The following is a 16,675-nucleotide window of genomic DNA, read 5'->3' on the forward strand; positions in this document are numbered from 1 at the left end:
CCCCCCCCCCCATCACTGACTGATCAACCTGTAATGAATAACCTGATCAGCCTGTACTAAACAACTTAAATTACTCCGGCTTATTTAGTCCCTCAACTTCGAACCGTCCATTTATTTGATCTTTGAACTATCAAAAATGTCTAAAAAATCCTTACATTTTCAATTTGAGTCTAATTAAGTCTAAGAACCTTCAATTATGTAATATTCTCCAAACAAATTTGATATTAATTTGAATTTCATATACGGTGAAATCTTAATTTTTCTTTGTATCTATAAGCTTTAAAAATTTTGAAAACTTGGGGACTAAATTTGTAATTATGAAAGTTTCGAGACCAAATTGTCACGAACTTCAAAGTTCAGGGACTATAACGGCAACTTAACCTAAATGAGAAGGGAGAATATTGCACCTTCAAAAAAAAAAAATGAGGATACTCTAAACCATGAGAATATAGAAGTATTTTCAACTTCGACACAGAAAACAAGAAAGCAGTTTTCTCTTTCTAAACTCTAGAAAGAAAGCTATACAGACTAGAACTCCTGAGGATAAAGGAAGGGTTAAAGCCCGAAAACAACTCCTGAATAAGAAACTATCGAGCATATAGTTCTTGAATTGGAATATAAGAAAAAGAAAGATGCATCATACAGAAGTTAACGAAAACAGCAGAATGCATAGAAGCCACAATGATGCATGTAAACCTGAACAAATAGGATTGCAGAAGGAGAACCTTGGAATTTGAAGGAATATCATAATTTATGACCATATCCACAGATGGAATATCAAGTCCTCTACTAGCCACATCAGTGCATATAAGAACATTGCACTCTCCGGCCTTGAACTTATTTAAGGCTCCTAATCTCTTTGCCTGTCAAGACATGGTCCATGCAGAGAGTTTAATTGAATAATCCCACAAAATGATGAAGCCAAAGAAAAATAAGGGTTTCCCCAACTACCGAATTTTTTTTATAAGATAACTTGGTTGATAAATGATGTATATAACCGGCTTCCAATTTCAACTTTCAAAATATTTTATAACCAGAGAAAAGAATTGTAAACCACTGAATTATACCTGGGTCATCTGACCACTTATGGGTATGGCTCTTAACCCAAGATTTCGAAGAATCAATGCTAGAAGCCGAGTAGCGTCACAAGTGCGAGTGAAGACCATTGATGTTGAACCAGACATCTCAGTTAAGATATAAACAAGATAACACTCCTGTACAAAATGACATGTAACGAAGTAAGTCCAACAGTAAAATAAGTTTGATTCCCTTCAAAAGTTTAAACGTCAATCCCTCTCCTCCCCGGTAACTAAAAATGTATTCCCCTAAAAAAGACAGAAACATATAGCCCTTTCCTTCTCTTTTTTTGCTTTTTTCATTGTCGTTGTACTTGTAGAGGGAACCATCATCAAAATCAACAAAATTAGACTGACATAAACAAAAAAATGATAAACCAAGAAGTAGGAAAACCTTATACTTCGCAGGGATGAAACAATATTGCTGCTTCAATGTGTCTACTGTGGAATATTTGGTTGCCGCTTCAATCTGAAAGAAGTCAAGACTAAGAAAAATTAATATTTGAACAAACTCAGGAAATGAAAAGATTTTAGACCATCACAATCATACCTTAACAGGATTTCTTAAGCTTGCCCTTTGAAGTTTCCGAACCTGTAGAATTATCTCAACTTGGTCAGTGATTTAAACCAATACAAAACCCCAAAATAAAATCTACCAGTGTTCAGAAACTACTTATTCAGATATGATACAACGTCCCACTTCTATGCATCCAGAAGAAACAATTTAATACTGATATTTGATTTTTGTTAAGGATATGAAGCACTTAATGGCTTTTTTGTGAGGAACACGAGAAAAAATCAAAACCAAAATAAATACACAAAAACTATATATGGCAATAGATGATGAGATATTGGACAACTAAAGTGCAGAAGCTTTATAAAATTGTAAATGTATAGTCTTTTATTGTACTTTTTTCTTATTTCTTTAAAATTAGAAACCCTAAGGCACATCACCACACATCACTCAAAAACGGTGCTTTGCATCTCCCATGCCTACTTATAAAATTGCATATTGAATATCATGCTTTCATCTTACTCCGTTTTGCACGTTAATTGTGTGGTTCCTTGCCACTTTGCATGTGCAAGGGTGACACATTAACTATGCCTCAACATGTACTATAAAAGGGTAAGAATAGTTGTCAATCCTTACTACCTTGGTCGTATGCTAGGCAAGTCGTGTTGTTTATCTTATATATTTTTCTAGCCAACAATAAATGTTTTCTCAAATGTTTTCCAGTGATTTCAAAAACCTTATACTCAATCCCATTTTCTGGAGCCATTTGAGGGGTTGAGGTTGCAAGATAGGCCAGTTGTGCCAACCGGTGTCTTGGAAGATAAGTTAGCTAGCTTGCTCAAGGGCGTGAGTAAATGCCTCACAATTGCTTTCTGAGTTCTTGAAAAGTGCGATTGTAACACTTGGCATCTCCCATGCCCACATATCGCATTGCATAAGATACAACAGAGGCAGCATGATAATCTTTTCTTTAGAATTTTTTTAATTAATTCCTAGTTCCCGACAAAATTTTGTTCTCCGGGAAAAGAAAAAACTAAAAAAGACTGAAAAAACAAAAAACAAAAACAAAAACAAATCAAATCAAATGTTTCCATATTTACCTTTTTTGTCATAGTAGCAGAAAATAAATATGTTTTCCTCTCACGAGGAATTTCATTCAAAATTTCATCTATTGATTTTTGGAAGTCTTCATTCAATAACCGATCTGCCTCATCAAAGACCTGTTCGACATGCAAAACAGGCTAGTCAGTACAGGTTTATTACTAAACAAAGTAAACAATTTAATTTAAATGAAAGTTTATTGTCTCTCAAATGTAATTTTTCACAGAACTCACCAAATACTTCAATGTGCGCAGGGAAAAACCCTTCGTATTAGTTAGATGGTCCACAAGACGTCCCGGCGTCCCAACCTAAAACAAAATAAATGAAATTTTAAATAAACTGCTGAATAAATAAGCAGCAACAGAAACCACGACAACATTAGAATTCTCAAACTAATTACAAATAGGCAAAAGAAAATAGTGTATAGAATGATGATTCGACAAAAGTACTTTATGAAAATCATACAATTGTAGATGCTTTATGATGTGTGGTAGTTTTAAGTTAAACTACTCACCACAGAAGTAATATGGCAGCAGTAACTTTATTTAACTTGGACATCTGTTTTAACTAACTGTATTTCCTATTTACTGATAGATTTTTCATATAAATACTCAGCATAATTTTGCATGGGGAGGGTTATGATAAAATTCTTTCTCGGAGGCTAAATCACTTTTTCATTTAATCCACAAGAACAAAAGGATAATGTCCCGAAGAGGACATGAATTTTCACATGGACCATCACATTCAAGTTCAAGAAAGCAGAAAATATCAGAGACTTACAACAATATGAGGCCGTTTTGCCAAGTTAATGGCTTGCTGCACCATGTCTACCCCTCCAACAAGCTACAGAAGATTAACATAAAATACTTATCACCAAGACGGCTCCATGTTTACTAAATCTCGAAGCACAAAAAACATAAAGAGGAAAATAATAACAAGAAAAGAAAAATAGGAGACCTCACATCCTCCAGAATTTTTTTGTTAAGCCCTTTCTTAACCTTAGTCTCCCTCAATGTTGGTAGGTATCTATGTCACAAAACCAGGTCTTTGAAGTGAAGTTTCAACTTGATTTTATATTCAGCAAAAAGTACCCGGAGAAAATACAATGCAGTCCCGTACAGGAGCCACACTCCGTCTGTAGACCCCAATCAGTTCATACAACCTGATCTCTATTACCTCTAATCTCTCTTTCTACTTTCTAATCACAACTGTAAGCCTCCAATGCCAACTAGAGACCAAGAAGCAAGCTTCCTATAACAAACTCCCATACATTAATCCTTTCTCGAACAAACCACCTCCCCTTAGATAGCATAACAATTATCCACAAGGGCTGAGGTTGTAAACTGTAGCTGACTAGTCCTGATAAGTAGCATTGTGCAAGTCTTCTTCCGCATCACAAAGGCATAAAGGAAATATTGGTTTATGTTTCCCTATATCCTCCTACAAATTTAATATAGGGTTCGGATTTCTTTTTATCTCTCTCTCTTTCTTTTCTTCTTTTTTATTTTATTTTATTTTATGAGGATACTAAGGGTTTGGATAATATTCAATAGCCAATGCATTTATAACATATTAAGAATTATTCATGAACTGGATGATTATGTGCAGAAATTACTTAGATTTTTAATTATTTAACTTTTAAAACATAGAAATTTTATATAAATATTTTTTATTAACATAATATATAGTTTAATAAAATAACATAGTAATTTTATATCCTCATGATTTGTACCCTGCATTTATCCTCAGTATACTACTGAAAGCTTACCACTGCACACTTGATACCAATGCCAGACCCTAAAGCTTCAAACTGCTCGGCTATCTGAATTGCAAGCTCCCTGAAGATAACAAAAGCAACAGAATATTTTAAGTTTATAGACATGCTAAAATCTTTCCAAAAGATTACTTCTCTCCTTTTCAAAGATAAAGAGTGTGTGTACATAATCTACTACAATTCGGTATCAAACCTTGTGGGAGAGAGCACACAGGCAAAAAATGCTTGAGGAGCATCCAAAAGGGCTTGCAAAATGGGAAGGGCAAAAGCTCCAGTTTTCCCAGAACCAGTCTGTGCAAGTCCAATTAAATCCTTTCCTGCATTACAATGGTCATAAGGTTAAACATAATCAATACCACACACATAAGTTGCAACGAAAGAATAGCAAAAGAAAGAAAGAAAAAGAGATGAAGGGGCACCACAGATAAATATTTGACCTACATTCTAAAATTCTCTGAAAATTGATGTGTCAAAATATCCATATCCTATCATCATGTCATGTGCAGTCACATGTCTACCTTTGTGCTTTCATTTTCTATTTACACCTACATCACATGTGCAGGTGGAGATCCAAACCTACAACATCATGGTGGGCTTTGATGCATCTATGCTTCTTAGCATAGGGAAAATTTATTAGAAGATATCCATTGTGCCAAGCTTCAAAGTGCAATCTCATAATAAGAAATTACATTCACCATCGCCAATCTTTCTACCCCTGAAGAATATCTATGGACAGATTACACGTTTTGCAAAACAAGAACCAATAAGGTAGTCAATCTACGTCTGTTGTAGTTAATTTTGATAATAAATGTCTCAACAACTTCTTTACCGACCCTTACCCAAGATTCATATCAAGATTTGGAATCCCGATTCGGTATCTAATGGCCCCAGCATTCTCCTACAACATGGTCACGTAACTTACTCACCGATTCTAAGAGTGAAGACTATCCCCACAAACCAACACGAGTCTTCCAATATGTTTTGTCCTTACTCACATGCATCCTAGTTAAAATCACAAGAAATCACCCAATATAGAATTTCTCCAAGAAAAACACGTTTAACTATGGAGATCCTATGATTGAGCCACCGAAAAGGAATGAACATGATACGATGTCTTAATCATGCCATGGATGATTTAGATTTAAAAGGTTTTATTGTATTTTTTAAGTTTTAGAGAATTGTCTTTAAATTATAAGTTACAATTCGTTAGTGGCCATTATGGCATTGATGACCATGAAAGTTACAACCTTTCAATTAACCAAAGGTTATTATAAGGTTTATTTTCAAGGCTATAAATAATCATTCATATTATTGCTTTAGTATGAAGATTTTGGATATTATAATGAAAGTTGCATATTATGCTTCTTAAGCCATGAGTTTGTTCCTTTACCTTTCTTGTGTTTAGATTTGCATGCTAGAGTCATTCAAGTAGTCTTTATCAAACTATCTTGTGGAGTGATTCGAATCATGAGTTTAGAAATGAGTTTTCTTTATTCTTGATTCGATCATCAAGGTAATCCGTTCCAAAACTTTCCCTTGGGTTGATTCCATAACCTAATGAAAAATAAGAAACAAACAACAACAGAAACATATCCGACCTAGAACCTAAACCAATAATACCAAATGTTATGGATTCAACCTAAGGAAAAGTTTTGGAACAGATTACCTTGATGATCAAGATCAAGAGTAAAGAAAACTCGTTTCTAAACTCGTGATTCGAATCACTCTACAAGATAGTTTGATGAAGACTACTTGAATGACTCTAGCATGTAAATCTAAACACAATAAATGTAAAGGAACAAGCTCATAGCTTAATAAGCATAATATGCAACTTTCATTATAATATCCAAAATCTTCCTACTACAGCACTAACACCTTGAAAATAAACCTAATAAAAACCTATGGTTAATTGAAAGGTTGTAATTTTCATGGCCATCAATACCATAATGGCCACCAACAAATTGTAACTTATAATTTAAAGACAATTCTCTAGAACTTAAAAAATACAATAAAAATTTCTTAAATCTAAATCATCCATGGCATGATTAAGGCATCTAATTTCGTATCAAAACACCTTGTTGGTATAGGTAGTAACTTTCAATTCTTTTAAGTCTTTATTAGTCATCCTATCCTCAAGTTCACTCTCATTCGGATGTGGTCTCGATTCATTCATGTACTCCTCCTTTACTGGGGTGTCACATGCCCACTAGCTTCTGCCTTGGTTCATCCCCGAACCACATCTTACTGGAAGAGGTACCACTCTGAAACCATTTCTAACAACCCATACACAAGATTCGAAATCAGGATTCGGCACCTGATGGCCTCAACATACCCTGCGACATGGTCACATTACTTACTCCTCGCTTCTAAAAGCAAAAACTATCCCTACAAACCAACACAAGTCCTTCAAGTATGTTTTGTCCTCACTCACATGCATTCTAAGAAAATTCACAAGAGGTCATCCAGTATAGAATTACTCCAAGCAAAACATGCTTAACTATGGAGCTCCTATGATTGAGCCACCGAAAAGGAAAGTGCACCTTGTTGGTATCGATAGTAACATTAAAATTTTTTAAGCTTTTTTTAGTCCTCATATCCTTAGAATCACTCTCATTCAGATGTGGTCTCGTTAATTCATGTACCCCTCCTTTACTTGGGTGTCAAAGCTTTTCATAGAAATTTTATCATCATTGCATAGATGACCATGCATAAGTAATAAACAGAATCCACTGCCTAAGAGTAACAAGCCTAAACGGAGTAACCTAAGTTTACTGCAAACCGAGTCTACATTTAATCGACTAATCTAACACGCATTCATCCCATCGATAACATCTGATAAAAATATGACAACAGCATGCTGAATAGACCATACTAGCACTCTACATTTAACCATTGATTTGATCAATTTACTTAGTTTTGCGAGTAAGAGGCCAAGAAGCAATAATTCTACTTGAGTAAGTTAAGAAATTTAATAATACAAACATATTGGTCAAAGGAAACTACAACAAAAATAATAATAATAATAATAATACTAGGGGCCTTATTGATCCTTAAAAAAGTGAGACCCAACATATAGGTGATTGTACTGTCTCCTGATCTAAAAACTATAAGGTGCAAAGCGAATAGGCAGCAGTTGGCCAAAATATGCTATCCCGCAAAAATAACCAGAGCCATCCAACATACCAACCTAATTTTTATATAGAAAAATGTGAAACTTTCATGCAACTCCAAAATCAAAAGCAGTTAAAAAAAAAATTAACTATGGCATTGGTTGAATCAAAAAAAAATATTTGAATAGAGGAAATGAATACGTAAAAGCATGAGCTAAGGAAAGAACCTTCTAGGGCATGAGGAATAGCCTCGACCTGAATCTTAGACGGGTTTTTCCAGCCCAAACTCTCGCATGCCTCAACCAATTGCTCACATATCCCCAAGCTCTGAAACGTCTTTACCTCTTCTTCATAGTCTTGATCCATTGCCACCGTTCAATCTGGAAAATAACACAAAACAAAATCTTGGGTTAGAGACCTTGATTTAAGACTCAAGAGTATGACAGAGGAAAAGTTATAAACTTAAGAAGGAAAAGAATTAGTATTGTGAAACACAATGGGGAATAAAAGTAAGTAATTTCAGGGATAAATGCTCGTTGCCAGAACGTCTATACCAATAACAAAGGTTTGCCATTATAGGGAATATATTCGGGGAGTATATCAATTCATTAATTTCGCCTTCACTATGCAATATCTTATTTTGACAAAGAATCAAAAGTTTTCACTGATAATACGAAAAGTTCCTGTAAAAAAAACGAACCCTAAAAGCCCGTAACATTACGCAATTTGCAGCGATAAATATTCAGAGCAACAGGGAAAAAAAAAAAAAACACCAATATATATAGTGGTCAACCCTTCGATCTACATCCACTTGAAAACCAGCTTAAGGGACCTTTATTAAGAGCATCAAGTCACCAAAAACATAGTTACGCAGGAATAAGTCAGCCCCCAATATGTATGGACTGAATCGCACCAACAAAAACAAAGATATCTCATACCTTGACCGATTTGAGCTTGAAACGAATATCAACTGTGAAATCACCTCACAAGCTAAACCACTCGTAACGAATCGGAAACCACCGCGAAACACAGCTACAACAGCCGTCTGATGCTACCGGGAAGACCAAGACCCACGGCGTTTCCAGCCTTCTACACCGAGACTCACGCCGGCGTAATTCAGTTTCAAAACCGAGACCTCGACAAATCGTGACCCGGCAGCTACAATATTTTCTCTGTGTCTGCGTAATTTTTCGAGTGCTCGCTACAGTTGTTAGCCTAAAGACCAGCCCTAAAGATGAAGGTAGATGGCAAATTTTACAAATATACCTATTAATTTAAAAATTCCTCCTTTTTATACTTTTCAATTTAAATGTATATTAATTTATTATACTTAAATTAATACAAAAAATCCTTTATTCATAAATTTTTAAAACGTTTGAATATCACCCTTAAATTTTCAAAAGAAAATATCAAAAAATATATTTAAGTTTTAAAAAAATAATAATTTTCCTATTAGTGGTTTAAAAAATACCCTTTAAATTATCAAAATGGTTTCAAAAATACTTTTCCATTTTATTTTAATGGTTTCATTTTAATACTTTCAAATTTGGTAAAAACTTTTAAAATACCATTAAAAACTTTTAAAATATTTTTAATTTTTTTTAAAAATTCAACAGTACTCTTATTATGACTTTTCAAAAATATTTATAAACTTTCAAAAATAACACTAAAAATAATACTTTTTTAAAATTTCATGTGAACTATTTAGTACACATGGTAATGATATTTTTTAACTTTTTTAAAAAGTTAAAAATGTACGTTTAAAATTAATTTTAAATTTAATAGGTATTATTTGAAACAAAATATCAGTATTTTTTTAAAAAACTATTATTGAAACTTTAAAAATATTTTTTATTATTTTTATTAATTTAGTATATACTTGGAAGGTTTAAAAATATCCACTAATTTTTTCTTGTAAATTGTGATTATCTATCAACTTTACCCATCTCACGATTTATTTAAAAAAATAAAAACCCATGTCTCGATTTAAAAAAAAAAAAATTAATAATAATAAAAAGAAATAAATAAACTCAATACTTTTATTTTTTTTATTATCCAAGTTTGAAATAAAAGTCAAATTTTTTGTGAATTTTACGAAATAATAATAATAATAATAATTGGTAATCAAAATATATTAAAAAAGTATTTTTTATTTTCAATTAAAGTTTGCAATTATGTTTGTAATCAAAATAAATTTATTAATAAATATTTCCAATGGAATGAATTTATTAATAAATATTTATTTTTGTAATCAAAATAAATTTATTAATCAATTAAAGTTTGCAATTATGTTTGTAATCAAAATAAATTTATTAATAAATATTTCCAATAGAAATAAATAAAAATATTTCGAAAAAAATGTTTGAAAATCAAATAACTCCATAAGAATATAAATAAAATATTTTCAATAATTTTGTTACCTATGATGGACTATTATTAAATTATTGTCAAAATTTTAAATAAAATTTAATTTTAGTTAAGCACCTTGAATTGAAATTATTTAATAATAAATCTTATTTTAAACAAAAGAATTTCATAAAATTATATAAACTAGTAAATGTTTAGGGTAAGAGTAAAAGAATCAAAAAGTAAATTATATAAAATTAGATAAGTATATTACAAAATTATATAATTCGAAAAAAGGTTGAAGGAGTTATAATTAGACCATCGTCTTTACCTATAAAAAATTATATACGTACCATAAATATTAAAAAAGCTTTTTTACAACAAAAAAAAATAATATATATATATATATAAATGATGCATTGAAATACATGGGAGAAAAATTCATGTCCGAGGTCTTATACTTAAAATTATGGAATAGTAAAAGTGCACAATACTCCATACTTTTCGGAACATGAATTTTCCATGAGATGTGCTTACATGTTCATAGTATTTCATACTTGTTCGTAATAAATGATGTGTCATAGTATCTCATAAGGCACGCGTAATCATAGTAATATAATAAACCTAATTAAAATTAGGAAGTACATGTCTTACGAAAAATGTTAGAACATCATAACATTGAATAATATAACACAGAAAAGGTCACCGGTTACATGATATTCATGCTTCATTCAATTTATTCAATTCATCCAATCTAACTCGTAGGCATTCCAATAGTAAGTCTACTAATAGTGCTGACCTTAATTGATGTTACTAATTTTTCTTAGTCGATAGTAGCTTAATCTTACTTGTGGTCAAATTCTTGATGGTGTTAATATAACACATGCGGAAGCAATTTGGATCTTAGGCACTTTTAGAACATCAATTATGGTAAATAACTAGCATGTTCATAAGTATTAAAACTTAATGAGTTTGAATACTGACCTTTTGTAGTTCAAATTTCTTTTTCCTCACGAACCGGTTTCGAACCACCACTAGTGTCTTTTCCACTATCCTCCGGCCTTAGAACGGGATTGTGGAATCCGGTGAGTGACTAAACTTAGGAGGGTTTTTGTATATATGAAGAGAGTGTTTGTGAGAGATTTTTCTCAAGGTTTTTCACCGACAATGAGACCTTTCATGCATTATGATCGCTCTATTTATAGAGTCATGTTTGCGTGTTCATGCAAATTTGAGATCACCAAATTTTGACACTCACAATTCCACTCAAATGTTTGGGATTATGTGGCAAGCATGCATGTTTGAGTTAACCAAATTTTGACACTCAAAATTCCACTCAAATTTGTGGGGTTTATTTGGCAAGCATGCAAGTTTGGTTAACCCAAATTTTGACACCTCGAAATTTCATTAATATGGATTTTTCCATGAGATGAAGTCAACGTTTTGACTTTCTTCATTTTGATTCAACAATCAATTTGAATTATTAATTTCAAATTAAAGTAATATTAAATGATTAATTAAATTATTTAATTAATATTTAATATTAATTTAAATGTCAATCTCAATTAATTTCGACCCATATTTGATTAAAATATTTAAATCTTATTTAAATATCTCAGATTCTCTCTTTTTGTTTAATTCGTAAATAAAACAAAAATGCGGTTAAATAAATCGTATATATGTAGTGCATTCTCCCTAATTTGAATTTGAACACTTCGAACTCACTCGTCACACTGTTCTATGATTTAGTTCGATATGAGCTAGCAGAGGAACCTAATGGACCTATAGATCATGGGCTCCAACGATCCAAGATTAACCGGTTAAACTCATTAACCTTGTTAACCAACATTCGTTAACTACTAGGACATTCCATTATAGCCTAGTAGTTGCACTCCCTTCACTATAGATATATTTCTATTCATTTGATATAACCATGATTAGTAAGTCGATCCTTCACAGGTTGTTTGTAACTAGAGCTGGGTCAATTTACCGTTTTACCCCTAAAGTTACTTCTTGTTTCTTATGTCTCACTGATTCTCTAATGAACAATTGGTTTGTGGTCCAACCAGTAAACCGAATCCCTCTCAGGCCAATGAGAGGTTGTGGCCCCTTATTCAAGACCTGAAGTCAGTACTTAAGGGAACTACGTCTCTTCTATCCCTAAAAGTGGGTAAGAGTGAATATCATCTTGCACCTCACGTCCCCAGCCATTTACCCAGTCTTACCCCTGAAATTGGAGGCCTATTGAGTCGGCGAACTTGAGCCACTCTCACCCATGCAAACTAAGGATAAGTTCGAAAAAACAGGAGTTCATGGTTAGCTCAGGATTAAGATCGAGTAACCTAGGTCATCGAATGAAAAGAAAATCAATCTCAACCGTAAACGACATTATAAAGTGAGAGTGATTTTCTTCATGGTCTAATCATATGCAATACTTATTGTATAGGACGCCCCCACTCACATGTCTCCACAGGTACAATTTTAGTGATCATATTGTTTATATCATATACAAAAGTGGGTCGCATCCATAGTGCCCCAAAATAAGGTACTCAGCCTTATCCTTATACTATAGATCATTTTGATTATATACTTGAACTTGATCAACTCTTATGTCTCTACATATAGTTTAAGTATTCATACTATAGCCAGAGTGTTCTTAGTTTATTGGATTTAGATTAATGATCGTAAAGTTCACTTTATTCAATAATAATCTTTACTTTATTGAAAATAGAATATGTTTTTGTTTACAAATTATGAATTTTAGGACATAAAACCCAACAATTCTGTCATGGCCTTCCATGACACCGAACTTATAACATATTTAAGAAACTAACTTCACCTAATCCTCCAACTAATCATAAACAACTAACCTTAAATGCCTTTATTTAATTACGTCAAAAATTGCTCCAAAACGGTCCATAATGGTCAATTAGATCAAATTGGGCTAAAAGAACTGAGCTGACTAGGAGTCACCCAAGTCAATTGAAAGCCATAGGGAGGATAGGGAGGAGTTGGTTTGTAAGAGTCGCTCTACGAGTTGTAAACGCTACTAGATTTGAAAAGAACATTTAGACTTTCTCTTAGCTAAATGAAGTCTAATGCTAAGTTTGTTTGTAGTCTTATATAGTTTAAGTCGAATGCTGAGAATCATTTAAACTTGATATGATCAATATTGCTCGTGGACTGATTTAAATCTTAAATGAGTTTCTTTCGGTTGAGATATTTGATTAATATTATAATCCAAATCTTATTTTCCCTCGAGACGATGCCTTATTGTTTTTGAAGTTCTTGTACATTTAGATTTTTTCAATATTTGCTACTTTTCTTTTTCTCTCATAGAGGAAATAAAGTAATGAGATGGTATACGATATGTATCTGTGTACTCGAGCTTCTTTTAACAACCTATGCATTTTGTTATCATTTCGAATTAGACGATCCATTAATCCAACTTACAGAGGATTATAATGGATCCCTTTTTTGGATTTTTACTCGAGATTGGAAAAGTTTTATTCTTCAATACTGTCATTAGATATAATTCCCAAGTAGCAATCATTTGAGATAAAATCATCTTGACTAGGGGGTTTCAGCATTTGTGACCAAGAGTTAAGGTATCACGAGAATTCAAGAGGATTCTTCTTTCCATAAGTAAATTAACGTCTGATTTTCCTCTCTCCGTTACATTTACTAATAATCTTATTACTATCCAGAATCATCAAACAGGAAGGGTGGTGGCAACCGGTAAAAGAGATGGAGGGCTATATGTGCTGGAGCGCGGCAACTCTGCTTTTATTTCAGCCCTTAAAAACAAATCTTTACGTGCTTCATATGATTTATGGCATGCTCGTCTGGGTCATGTGAATCATTCTGTTATTTCTTTTTTAAATAAAAAGGTCATCTTTCTCATACGTCTTTATTGCCTTCTCCATCATTATGTAATACTTGTCAGCTTGCGAAAAGCCATCGATTGCCTTATTCCCGCAATGAACGTAGGTCGTCTCATGTGTTAGATCTTATTCATTGTGATCTTTGGGGTCCTTCTCCCGTCAAATCAAATTCGGGTTTTCTTTATTATGCTATTTTTATTGATGATTATTCTCGATTCACTTGGTTTTACCCTTTAAAATTTAAATCTGATTTTTTTGATATTTTTCTTCAATTTCAAAAATTTGTGGAAAATCAATATTCTTCTCGTATCAAGGTATTTCAAAGCGATGGTGGTACCGAATTTACTAGTACTTGTTTCAAAACTCATTTACGTAATTCTGGCATCCACCATCAACTCTCTTGTCCATATACACCTGCTCAAAATGGTCGTGTTGAGAGAAAACATCGTCATGTGACTGAGACTGGCTTGACCCTTCTCTTTCACTCTCATCTTTCTCCTCGTTTTTGGGTTGACGCCTTCAGCACTGCAGCTTATATTATCAACCGGTTGCCTACTCCACTTCTTGGAGGTAAGTCACCCTTTGAACTCATTTATGGCTACACTCCACATTATGACAATTTTCATCCCTTTGGTTGTCGTGTTTATCCTTATTTGCGTGATTATATGCCTAACAAGCTTTCTCCCCGCAGCATTCCTTGTATTTTTTTGGGTTATAGTCCTGTTCATAAAGGGTTCCGCTGTCTTGATCCCGCCACCACTAAGCTATATATCACCTGCCATGCTCAATTTGATGAAACTCACTTTCCTGCTATCCCTAGCTCCCAAGCCCAACCTCTTTCCACTATTCCTATTTCAAATTTCTTGGAACCACATCTTCATCATATTGATTCATCCCCCCCCTACCACTTCATCACCGCACATTCCTCAATCCAGTTCATTCCCGTGTGATATTTGTTCTGACCTTGTAGATGAGTCTGTGCAGGTTGATACTTCTCTTGCAGGTTCCACTTTGTCACCCTCGACTTCTAATTCAACCTCTATTGAACCTCCTGTTGATTTCTCTTCTTTGGGCACCCATCCTATGATCACACGCGCCAAAGCTGGTATATTCAAGACTCGTCATCCAGCAAATCTTGGTATGTTGGGCTCATCTGGACTTCTCTCTGCTCTTCTTGCATCCACTGAGCCAAAAGGATTCAAATCTGCGGCTAAGAATCCTGCTTGGGTGGCTGCCATGGATGAAGAAATTCGAGCGTTACAACAAAATGATACTTGGACTTTGGTTCCTCGCCCTGCCAACACCAACATCATGGGCTCTAAATGGGTGTTTCGTATTAAATATTTGCCCGATGGATCCGTCGAGCGTTTCAAGGCTCGTCTCGTTGCCAAAGGTTATACTCAGGTTCCTGGTCTTGACTGCACTGACACTTTCAGTCCGGTTGTCAAAGCTACCACTGTCCGTGTTGTGCTTTCTATTGCAGTCACAAATAAATGGCCTCTTCGACAACTTGATGTCAAGAATGCTTTTCTCAATGGAACGCTTATTGAACGTGTTCATATGGAACAACCTCCTGGGTATGTTGATCCTCGATTTTCTATGCATGTTTGTCTATTAAAGAAAGCTCTCTATGGCTTAAAGCAAGCTCCTCGTGCTTGGTTTCAGCGTTTTAGCTCATTTCTTCTCACACTTGGGTTTTCTTGTAGTCGCGCTGACACGTCCCTTTTTGTCTTTCATCAGCAATCTAACCTTATCTATTTGCTTCTTTATGTTGATGACATTATTGTTACCGGCAACAACTCATCTCTTATTAACAGCTTTACTCGCAAGCTTCATTCTGAGTTTGCTACCAAAGATTTGGGTTCTCTCAGTTACTTTCTTGGTCTTGAAGCTTCACCCACTCCTGATGGTCTCTTTATCAGTCAGTTAAAATATGCTCGAGATATTCTTACTCGTGCTCAGTTGCTCGATAGCAAACCAGTTCACACTCCCATGGTTGTTTCTCAACACCTGACTGCTGATGGTTCTCCTTTCTCTGATCCTACTCTCTACAGATCTCTTGTTGGCGCCCTTCAGTACTTGACTATCACGCGTCCAGATATTGCCTATGCTGTCAATTCTGTCAGTCAATTCTTGCATGCCCCTACTGCAGATCACTTTCTTGCTGTCAAACGTATTCTTCGCTATGTCAAAGGAACACTCCACTTTGGTCTTATCTTTCGTCCATCCACTGTTCCTAGTATGCTAGTCGCTTATTCGGATGCTGACTGGGCTGGTTGTCCCGATACTCGTCGTTCTACATCCGGCTATTCTATTTATCTTGGTAACAATCTCATTTCTTGGAGTGCCAAAAAAACAACCTACTATATCACGCTCCAGCTGTGAATCTGAGTATCGTGCTCTTGCCACAACTGCTGCTGAACTTCTTTGGGTTACGCATCTTTTGCATGACCTCAAGGTCCCTATTTCACAGCAGCCCTTACTCTTATGTGACAACAAAAATGGTATTTTTTTGAGCTCTAATCCTGTTTCTCACAAGCGGGCCAAGCATGTTGAACTAGATTATCATTTCCTTCAAGAACTTGTTATCGCTGGCAAACTTCGTACACAATATGTACTCTCTCATCTCCAAGTTGCTGACATCTTCACAAAGAGTATTTCTCGACCTCTCTTTGAATTTTTCAGATCCAAGCTTCATGTTCGTTCAAATCCGACGCTCAGCTTGCGGGGGGGTGTTAAGGATAGTTGACCGTTCATTATAAGGCAAATATCTAGATATTTGCCTTACATTACGGGTTACCATATTTTCCCTTTTACTAAATGCAAATATATTGTATTCATTTATTATTCTTTCCTTTTATAGCTATTTC

General features: G+C 34.2%; 1 protein-coding gene across 2 annotated transcripts in view; it reads right to left on the minus strand.

The window, feature by feature from the left end:
* Positions 1 to 8,793, minus strand: part of LOC111471549 (DEAD-box ATP-dependent RNA helicase 10-like) — a 10,359-nt gene extending 1,566 nt beyond the window's left edge. Inside the window, exons 1-11 of one of the 2 annotated variants that reach the window (XM_023117275.1) lie at positions 8,583 to 8,793; positions 7,803 to 7,957; positions 4,659 to 4,782; positions 4,460 to 4,529; positions 3,472 to 3,534; positions 2,925 to 2,999; positions 2,691 to 2,810; positions 1,627 to 1,668; positions 1,471 to 1,545; positions 1,068 to 1,214; positions 726 to 863 (exon numbers count right to left, since the gene is read on the minus strand). In XM_023117275.1, the coding sequence (XP_022973043.1) occupies positions 726 to 863; positions 1,068 to 1,214; positions 1,471 to 1,545; positions 1,627 to 1,668; positions 2,691 to 2,810; positions 2,925 to 2,999; positions 3,472 to 3,534; positions 4,460 to 4,529; positions 4,659 to 4,782; positions 7,803 to 7,941 (993 nt within the window). In that variant the 5' untranslated portion in view covers positions 7,942 to 7,957; positions 8,583 to 8,793. Of the gene's footprint in view, positions 1 to 725; positions 864 to 1,067; positions 1,215 to 1,470; positions 1,546 to 1,626; positions 1,669 to 2,690; positions 2,811 to 2,924; positions 3,000 to 3,471; positions 3,535 to 4,459; positions 4,530 to 4,658; positions 4,783 to 7,802; positions 7,958 to 8,513 lie in introns of both variants that reach the window. The other variant, XM_023117274.1, reaches the window with a different exon arrangement.
* Positions 8,794 to 16,675: the final 7,882 nt, after the last annotated feature.

Source organism: Cucurbita maxima, unplaced genomic scaffold (assembly GCF_002738345.1).
Source record: "Cucurbita maxima cultivar Rimu unplaced genomic scaffold, Cmax_1.0 Cma_Scf00053, whole genome shotgun sequence".
In the NCBI taxonomy this organism is placed as follows: Eukaryota; Viridiplantae; Streptophyta; class Magnoliopsida; order Cucurbitales; family Cucurbitaceae; genus Cucurbita; species Cucurbita maxima.